General features: G+C 35.4%; 1 protein-coding gene across 1 annotated transcript; it reads left to right on the top strand.

Annotated features, from left to right (window-relative positions):
* Window positions 1-9,621: 9,621 nt before the first annotated feature.
* On the top strand, window positions 9,622-10,375 carry LOC110892089 (root allergen protein). The gene is made up of 2 exons (XM_022139433.2): window positions 9,622-9,846; window positions 9,957-10,375. Exons 1-2 carry the CDS (start codon window positions 9,669-9,671, stop codon window positions 10,241-10,243), a joined length of 465 nt encoding a protein of 154 aa, XP_021995125.1. The 5' UTR covers window positions 9,622-9,668; the 3' UTR covers window positions 10,244-10,375.
* The last annotated feature ends 619 nt before the right edge of the window (window positions 10,376-10,994 follow it).

The raw sequence follows: 10,994 nt of genomic DNA on the forward strand, positions 1-10,994 counted from the left end.
GGCAACCTAATCACAGGTCCAGGACTTGTGCTCGAAACTCTTGAAGATTGCTTAGATCAGAAATTGTTTGACAGCAACACGTGACTGCCAGGAAAGCAATTAAGCTTAAGAAACACTGCGAGTTCGCTGTGGGCGAACGTATCATAATTAAAAGTCTCACCCTGGGAGGGTGCGGTACGCTATGGGAAACGTGGCCAACTTAGTTTGCGGTACACTGGGATATTTGGATTTCTGGAACGGATTGATGATATGACTCACGAACTCGAGTTACCTGACGAATTAGGTAACGTACACGATGTCATTTATGTCTCGAACCTAAAGAAGCGTATGTTCGACGCAACACTTGCGATAACCCTTGTTGAGGAACCCACTGTTAACACAGTCGAATTTCAATCGCGAGAGTTCGTTGGAACTCAAGACGTGGACCGAAGTTCCCGTGAGAACACAAAGATCAAGTGAAGCTCTGTTATTCCCGATTGTTCAAATGGTGGAATCAACTTTTGATATCATTGGCGAATTTCGGGACGAAATTCCTTTCAAGTTGGGGATGATGTGGCACCCAAATGATTTCGCATTCCTGTTTTTACAATTTGGTTTACGTGGTGCAGTTATCTGGATGCTTAGTGATGGTGTGTAATGCTTGATTATTATTTGTGTAGTATTACATATAGTTTAATTAGAGTTTCTATCGCGTTACTCTTCTGTGCTTACTTACCAAATTTCGGGACGAAATTTCTTTCAAGTTGGGGATGATGTGACAACCTGAGTTCTCAAGGTTAGTGTTATTTGATTTCACGATCCTTTTAATTATATCGACATGTTCCTTATGCCTTTAAAGGTCGTCGTCACTGTCTAGAACTTTGTAGTCGTTACTAGTGGGTTTAAAACTCATTAGTGATTTGTTATAGAAACAGGTCGGGTGTTATGTTAAACTCACGAGTAACACTTAACCGGCCCAAACATGATATTTGGCACTCGAAACTCCCTTAGTCTCGACCCAGATTGCGCAACCCAAATCAAGCCCAACATTATTATTCCATGTGCATGTGGGTATGTATAGATCATACACGCTACCTCCCACACTTCATGTTGCAAACCCTAAAGTTCTCTCTCAACTCCGCAAACCCGACGAAACCTCTGATCTCCGATCGGACTCTCTTTTCGAAGCACTTCCCGTCTCGTTTCAACTCGTCCTCAACGACTACTTGGTTAGTATAATTGTAATTGTTTTAAATCTGGTCAATCCTACTTGTTTACGTGTGAATTTACTACTGATTTGTATAATTATTACAGAAACCTTTATGTCGCAAAATAAGTAGAAAACATGTTTTGGCACTATGATCGATAACTTTATGATAAAGAAACTTGCATGATGATAATTCCATGATATAGGGTTTCACCAAGTTATTGATATTTATTTGTTATTTATAATTAAAGAGGTAGTGGGCTACATGTGCAATGATAACAGTTGTATGGCATGAGTTGAGTTTGTGGGTTTGGTGATGATATGTCTGATGTCATTATGAATAATGATAAGGTAAAATTATGAATCAATGACTAGGGTAGATTTCTATAAATTGCCAATGAATTATGATGTGCCACTCATGATTTTCGGTTGAATGTTAAGGTGCATTCATTGGAATAATAGGAGCTCTTGAATTGATTACATAATTCCAATGAGTAACTGTTTGATGATAACTAAAGAATTGTGAATTGATCTTGTTTGTATCTGATTTGGGCTGTATACAACACTAATAGGCTACAGGCCTTCTTACACATACAGTTGGGTCGCACACTTATGTTATTTGAATTACACAAATATGATAAATCACAGGCCTTTGGCTGGGCCGCACAACAAAGTAAATTACTTGTAATGGTTAGGCTATGCATATACTCATTTGGGGCCGAACACTAGAGCTGGGCTGCATACATACACAAAGATAATAGTTGGGCCGAACCATGTAAAGAGACCAGTTAGGTAGTCACATACAAGAATGTTTGATGCATCGAATTTGTTAACGGTCGCATAAATTGTGAACTTGCACTACTCGATATATGTAATAAAATGATTTACATCATATGCTAGGTGTTAAGAGGAAAACGATGTGTTATGGGCAATGGACTTCATGATAAACTGTTACAACTTGTATGAGGGTAATGAACTGATAAGATGCATGATTAACTGGTATGCCTTGTATAGTGATATATGGTGATATGTGAATTACTTGTTCGTTACTCGAATGATGTGTAAGAAGAATCCATGATCTATGTGTAACTGACTGTCTTTGGTAACCACGGTAGGGTATGGTTGACCAACTCGGAACGGGTAATATAGCGTAACATACCGAGCAGTCTAAGGTGAGTTCATCTCTCTTGAGCATGCGTCCCGGTGGTTGGGACAGTCAGTGGTATCCCGGGGAGGGATAAGTCTTTTGGGTAAAAACGGGAATGTTGGATAATATACTCATCCTATCACCTTTAAAGTCCCTCCGTGTTGTTTGGTTACCGGGGAGGTAACATGGTATTAGTTGGTAGCGCTACTTAGGTTTGGCAACCTCACCCCGTACCTAAGAGGACGGGTGTTGAACTAATGACCTAGTCATGACCAATGCTTTGATAGGAGCATTGGAGAAATGGCAAAATAATCAGAAGCCGTCTTGTATTCGGGGTATTATCAACATTACTTTCGGAATTAAATTCAATGAACTGAACTAAACACTTGGTAACTAACGTTTTCGTAAAACTATGAACTCACCAGCGTTGTCTGATACACTTGCTGCATGCTCGCAGGTCGTTAGATGTTTTGGATTGGGACTTGCTGTCTGGAGTAGCTGGAGTGGTCATGGGTTGAACTGGAGGGATACATGTGTTGGAATTATTGATATGACACGTTGGTTTTGAAATAGTTAAACTATGATTTCTTTTAGTTGCTTCCGCTAAACATGTTGGTTTTCATTTAGACTTGTTAACGGTAGTTTTCATTAATAATTAAGCATTTTATTTTGAAACTTGTATGGGTTCAAGGTAATTAGTGGCTCGTTGTCGGTACGTCATACGCCTAACAGGGATATTCCCTAGGTGGTGTTTTGGGGGTGTGACAATGAACATTTCCAAAGTAACAATAAAGAATATTTTCAAGAGGATGGAGTCTTATGCTATTGCTCATCCTGAAGATTTCTAATTCATTCACCTAAATGACGGAGTGTATCTGACCATGTTATTATTGTATCTTTTCATTTGCTGAAATAATGTTTTATGTATGCTTAATATATGTTAACAACAATACATTAATGTATGTCGGTTTGCTTTTGAATGGGGAAACAAAGTAACTATAACTCTTAAAGGTGATTATGAGATGCATTCATATAACGCCCACATTTTAACATTCGAAAAATAAAGTAATAACATATAATTTTTAACAAAAATTGGGCATGACCCGTCCGTAACATGAGCAAATCCCTGTTTTGGCAAACTTCATTTCAAGTAAACTAATGACACTTCCAAAAGACTTAACAATACCATAGCATTACTTTTAAATATCTACCAACATCTAGAATTTTTTTTAAAGATCTAACAAGTCAAACTTCAAAAGTCTAGCTACTAAACAAAGTAGTTACAACAAAAATACTTTTTGACCATAAACATTGTTACAAAAGTAGCGGAAGCGCATATAGGTGAGATTTATATGGGTGCTCATTCCAATTCGCCGAACCGATTAAGTTGAGGATTTACCTACATCAACAACAAAATTTATTTTGTCAAATACATTACTACTAATACAATAATTCGAATTAATCCGTTTCATACTTTCACTTCTTTCATACACTTTCTTACCCGATGGAACGGGTCAAAACATACCATCTCGCAATCGAGATAAATCATGACATTCATTGACCCGTCGAAATGGCCAATTGTAAACTTACATAAACATCCATTCATTTCGTTTATAACGAATCGAATACGTGCATTTCATTACTATTACATACATCACTTTTCAACCCATTTATAACGGATTTAATTTATTTCCTTCCTTTTTGCATCACTATACATTCCTTCGACTCATTTATGACCAGTCGACTTCAATATTCATCCATTCATTAATACTCATACCAATGACCCGTTCACAACGGGTTAAGCTACTTACTTCATATTCATACTAAACCATTATTGCCTAAGCTTTTATACAAAATATTGAACAACCAAACAAAGTTGAGTTCGAAATACATTTACCTCGATCTTGTGCGTTTTCTGTTTTCCTAGCACATGAACTTTCTTCCTTCACGCCTACATTAACATGTTCATTCAATCATTTAGTCCATCCGAACATCATTTCATTAATTACATAGTTTATTTTATGGCAACATTATCACAATTTTCCGAATTTCGCATATATGTTCACTTAAGCATTTCATCGAACACTTGGCGGGTTTCGCATTAGTAGGACACTAAACACATATGTTCTAGGACATAATTTAACTAGTTCTTCTAGCAAATCATAAACAATCAATCAAGCTGTATGATACTTTTACTCCATATCAATTTATCTAGTGTTAATACATCATAATCAAGATTAAACATCAATATTTCAAGGTTTTACATAACTACTTCTATTATCTTGATTATCCTACATTAATTAAGATCTCATACAAAAATGGCTTTATGAATCAAGATGTTCAAATCATTAAAATCAAACATAAAACTTATTCTACATAGCAATTCCAGCTTCCAATAACACCTATCATAACATAATCTCATGATTGGGTTGAAACCCATTTCTTTCAATATAACAAATCAAAGAATTGGACAAAACACTTCAATAAATAGGGTTAGATGTTCGAAAATATGAGTTCATGCATTTGTTTTTCCTTGGAATTTCTACTGAATTTGATGTATGTGATGAAATTAGGGTTGCCCCTTTGCTACTGCCTTTGTTCGATCGACTAGAGACACACAGTGTGTGTGTGTCTTTGATTTTTAACTCTTTTAATCTTTTGAGTTTTCAAAAGTTACACCTTTGGCCCTTCTAATTTGTTCACTTATTTGATTTAAACGTTTTTCAATTCATTACTAGAAGTTCTAACATTACCATTAACTAAGTTAATTTTTTAATTAACTTAACTTATATTCAATAAACCTTTTTGGAGTGTAACATATTCAAGCACAACTTTCATCCCCTCTACACAAGAGTCATTCTTACTTAACTTAGTTAGTCAACTAAAGTTATTTTATTACATACAAATACATTTAAAGGCACAATAATCAATTACGCATTTTGGGGTGTTACAAGTCCACTCCCCTTAAAAAGGGTTTCGTCCTCGAAACCTGAATACGTACGGTTTAATAACATGCATACACATTATGTAGTCCAACTTTTTCAGGTAATAAATGGTCCTACTACGATCATAAATACCTTACTACTCAAATTTCTTACGTATAATTTACATGCTCACAAATCTATTAAACAAATGCTAATCACAACATCTATGCGGATGATTCTTTTACATAATAAACTACATCCCCTGCTTACACATTCACTTAATTTCCTTTGAACACCCAACTATAATTGGCGCACCATTCCTTTTTTTTATAAGCATGTTACCATATACTAGTTACGTCACTTCACATATATATAGCGTCTCAATAAGTTTTACTTATTAAAAACTTAGCCATGTCCAAAAAGAGAACATATCAACATACATGCCACATCTTCTTACTTGCCCTCCTAAGTTTCCATTCTTACATGTACCTCACAATACTCTATAGTAAGCTTGGGATACCTTTGGGAAGCTTATCGGGGCTTTAAAAGCAAGGAAAAGTGAGAAAGAACGCGAAAAAAGGGTTTCCGACGTCGGACCCGCATAGACAACACGATAAGGCGTCATCTGCAACAGGGCTGGGCGTCGCCGACTTGTAGTTTCGATTCAAGTTTAAGACACTTAAGAATAATCCTCACGTAATATATGCATTCTCTAGACAACTCTCCCATATATATAATGCTAAATCATACATCTCTTTAGGACAACAATGCAGTTTCAATTCAAGTTTAAGACACTTAAGAATAAGGTGTTGAATCTTCTTTGTCTTTTTTTGGAGGTGTCACACCCTAGGTGATCAGGGCATGATTGGGTTGAATTGAGAGCTTATAACATGCTATTACATGTTTTAAATAATCATTAATTCATAACAAATGTTTCACGAAACAAATAATTCAAATAAACAATTACAAAAGAGACATTTATCAACAACCACTAAGCTACACTAATCTGTTTCTTGTTAACTAAGGCCCATCCTATGTCCAATCTTCTCTTCGTACCTGTTCACCTGTATCATGTGTAAAAGTTGGCGAGTGAACCTTATTGTTTTTGGAAAAAAAATAATATGTTTAAGTTTAATTTATTGTGAAAACGTGCGTTAACCAATGTAAGTAAATATGTTGTATGCCATATATCATAACTCATAACACAATCTCAAACAATAAACAAACCAACCAACTGAAATGATTCAATAAATGCACGCATGTTGCACGGTATTATGGTGTGCCAATGAATGAATGTATGTTGCACGGTATTATGGTGTGTTACAAGGTCTAAGCTCAATCAAACGGAGATGACCTCGTATGGGTGGCAACGTCAAGTTCCGCTGATAGATAATGGGGAACCGACGAGCCTATGATCATGTGATATCCAAAATGTATGAAATGCACCAAGTGATAAACAACCAAACAACACATAACACATCCTGAAACAATAAACAAACTAATATAATGCTTCATATGAATGTATGCATGTTGCACGGTATTGTGGTGTACTGCAAGGTCTAAACTCAATCAAACGGAGCTGGCCTCGTATAGGTGGCAATGTCAAGTTCCGCCCATATGTAATGGGGAACCGACGAGCCTATGATGATGTGATGTCCAAAATGAATGAAATGCACCAACATGATAACAGTCAAACAACACATAACATAGATACTCCACATAATGGTAAATGCACGGAACTCGACTTGTAAAATGTGATAAAAACATTATAACACATGATACACCCCAAAAATGTATAAATAAAATAAAAGTGGGAGTTGTAAGATTTACTCACTGTGGTTGCGTTTGCGATTCCTTGTTACATAACGCACGAGTAAGGATTGAGAATCCGAACAAACGAAATGGTTATCCTAGATATTCAAAATACCACATAACGATCTCGTTAATATTTGTAGGTTAAATACAATTCCTAATATTTATGGTTTACAGTTTTAAGTAATTAGTTATTATATTTTCCCATTATTTAATGTTATAAAAGAAATAAATGGTCAATTATTTATATGTTAAAAGTTAAGTTATAAAAGAAAGTGAATTGGAATTAAAGAAAAAGGGAAACTGTTAGTTATTTTCTTTTGGGTTTAAGGATTAAAAAAAGGAAAAATAAAATTAAAATAAAACATATTAATTTGTTTGTTGCTTGGGAATTCTACGCATGTCACAAACCATATTTAATATGGTATTGAGTTTTATATTAAGGCTGTATATCATGTGAAGATTTAAAAGTTCCACAAGGCAATTAAAGAGGAGGTTTGAAGGATGGAGCTACTTCAAGAAAAAAATATGAATTTTGTATAAGCGAATAGAAGTTGCCATTGGTTTTTAGACCACCAGTAGTGGGGCGGTTTTTTTTCTTAAATTCAAAAAAAAAACGCTCAAAAACGCCCCTCCTCCCATTACATAGGGCGTTGTTTGGCATTATTTTTGAAAAAAAAAATTTACTTCAGCGTTTTTAAAACAACGCTCAACATTTCATGCAACCGTGTTGACTGGCCAATGGGAGTGGTCCACTAGTAGTTTCTTTTTTTTTAAACCTCCTCTTAATAAAAAAATAATTGTTTAATAATTGGAAGGGGGGTTATTGGGCATTATTCCCACTACGCCACTTTTACAATAACGCCCAATAATGCCCCATGCTGACTGGACTGCCACGTGTCGCAAAACGCCCTATGGTGGGGGTATTATTTGGCTAAACCACTACACATGGTCTTAGTGGGAAAGAGAATAGGCTAAAAAAAAGAAGTTGGAACATAGACTTATATGCCATTAATAAATCCCACTTAATTACCACCACCACTATTCTACAATCATTGTTTTGAAAGTAATTGTATTTTTAACTCATTTGAACCTGATTGCTGTTCGTCTTCTTCGTAAAAAAAAGGACCATACAAGCAATAAGTGAACATGAAGCACACTCAGTCATACATATGATCATGTTTCTTCTAAGATTATAGAATACATGAAAACAAAAAGAAAGATTAACAACAGAGAAAAAAGTATACCGAACATTGAAATGGTTCCCGTTGCGAACTTCGGGCGGCTCCGGCGGCTTTGGTTTTCTCCGGTGGCTTCGGATTTCTCCGGCGAAGTTCTCCGACTCCGATCTCCGGTGTTTTGCGGGTTCTTCTCCAGCGAGTTTTTATTATCATTCGAGTGAAGAAGCTGTGAGAGGGTAGTGAAACCGTATAGGGTGTTTTATGGTTTCGGAGGGATGGAGTTCACAAGTTCTCAGTGTGATTAGCGTTTTCATGAAGGTTATGAGTTGTGATATGCTTGATTTGTTAAGGTAAGATTTAAAGACGTGTAATGATGGACGTATACTCGTCCAGGTTCGTGCGTCACGGGTTTGGAAACTCGATCAATCAATGACAATCAAACCTTGCGTGTCGACAGGTTTGGGCGGCAAACTTCTTGTTCTCCAAAAGAAATGTCGGATGCTTGTATACAAGTATAAATTGCTTAAGCAGTTAAGCAATAAGCCCCCTCTAGTTTGTAAGGTTTATATTGGTAAAAGAGAGTTGTAAAAGTTTGGTTGAAAAGTTAATATCGTTATGTTTTTTTTTCTATTGTTATTATTATTATTATTTTTTATAGCAATATTAAATAAATTAGTTAATTAACAATTAAAGTAAATAAATAAATTTACTCAATAAATGAATCCGGATATATCCTTCAAACAATCTTTATTTCGCGCAAAAATTTTCGAGGTTTAAAAGTTGGGATCCAGATTTCACAACCGGTCGGGTTTTGGGAGATCATTTTGGCGGATGTTACAGGAGGGGTGAAGCACGGGGAGGTGTTTTGGGAGACATGGCATGGTCTAGTTGTAGCAACTTTTTCTTTTCTTGAAATGCCCAACGATGGGGGCGAGTCTTGGGAAACATGTGGCGTACTTTGTGTGTTTCTTGTAAAAACTTAATTTCCAACATGAAAATGCTTAATTTGTCATTTTGCAGTCAATTTATCCCTAAAAATCATAAGTAAACAAATAAAGAACATATTTAACATATTTAACAATGAAAATGGCTAAAACTTGAACCCTGAATGATGTGAAATATAAGTATTTTTTTATGTGTGTGTCAGTGGGTTTATACATATATACATGCACATATATAAATGTATGTTGGGAGGGGACCTAGAACAAATACCTAATTAAAGTGTTGTGTGTCAACCATGGAGTGCCTATAAATATATATCCATGTGTGTGTATTCTTGACTTTTTAGGCACCGCATTAACATTTCAAAACCCCTAAGAAGTCCTACTCCATGCCTATAAATACCATTATCTTCCATCGCACCAAGAGTCATTCATTTGTGCAACATATCTTCTTTCATAAAAAAGTTGATACCTATAATGGAGGTTTCTATGGAGGTAGAGGTCGCTTCTTCTCTCTCTTCCGAAAAACTTTTCAAGCTCTATAATAACTACGACACCATCGCACCCAAGGTCGATCCTCAATCTTTCAAATCCATTACTCTTATACAAGGAGATGGTGGTGTTGGAAGTATCATCAGCACTGTGTATGGTGACGGTAATCGACCTCCCCTTATTCACATTTGTAATTATTTATTGATATTATTGAACTTGGCCGATCTTCTTTGATGGCTTTCATAACTATTATTTTAATAAAATCTCTCACAGGATCAACTTCAAAACACACGGTGGATGCCATTGATACAAGCAACCATCTTATCAGCTACACGTACTTTGAAGGGGATGTCTTTAAGGGTATTATAGAGAAAATCACTCATCATATTAAGTTCACACCTTCTCCTAATGGAGGAGCTATATACAAACGTACAGTCATATTTAAGTGCATCGGTGATGCTAAGCTAAGCGATGAGGCTATGAACATTTCCAAAGAAACAATAAAGAATATTTTCAAGGGGATGGAGTCTTATGCTATTGCTCATCCTGAAGATTTCTAATTCACTCACCTAAATGACGGAGTGTATCTGACCATGTTATTATTATATCTTTTCATTTGATGAAATAATGTTATATGTATGCTTAATATATGTTAACAACAATACATTAATGTATGTCGGTTTGCTTTTGAATGGGTAAACAAAGTAACTATAACTCTTAAAGGTGATTATGAGATGCATTCATATAACGCCCACATTTTAACATTCAAAAAATAAAGTAATAACGTATATTTTTAACAAAAATTGGGCATGACCCGTCCGTAACATGAGCAAATCCCTGTTTTGGCAAACTTCATTTCAAGTAAATTAATGACACTTTCAAAAGACTTAACAAAACCATAGCATTACTTTTAAATATCTACCAACATCTAGAAATTTTTTTTTTAAGATCTAACAAGTCAAACTTCAAAAGTCTAGCTACTAAACAAAGCAGTTACAACAAAAAAATACTTTTTGACCATAAACATTGTTACAAAAGTAGCGGAAGCGCAAATAGGCGAGATTCATATGGGTACCCGTTCTAAGTCGCCGAACCGATTAAGTTGAGGATTTACCTACATCAACAACAAAATTTATTTCGTCAAATACATTACTACTAATACAATAAGTCGAATTAATCCGTTTCAGACTTTCACTTCTTTCATACACTTTCTTACCCGATTGAACATAAGTCGGTGTGTTAAAATAAACTTTTTGCATTTTCGCGCATAACTTACGTTCTGAATACATCCGGAAATCCAAAAATTTATGT

Source organism: Helianthus annuus, chromosome 11 (assembly GCF_002127325.2).
Source record: "Helianthus annuus cultivar XRQ/B chromosome 11, HanXRQr2.0-SUNRISE, whole genome shotgun sequence".
In the NCBI taxonomy this organism is placed as follows: Eukaryota; Viridiplantae; Streptophyta; class Magnoliopsida; order Asterales; family Asteraceae; genus Helianthus; species Helianthus annuus.

Coding starts and splice junctions, on each gene's coding strand:
- LOC110892089 (XM_022139433.2), top strand. CDS start 9,669: ATGGAGGTTTCTATGGAGGTAGAGGTCGCTTCTTCTCTCTCTTCCGAA. Junction 9,847..9,956: donor CAGCACTGTGTATGGTGACG/GTAATCGACCTC, acceptor AATCTCTCACAG/GATCAACTTCAAAACACACG.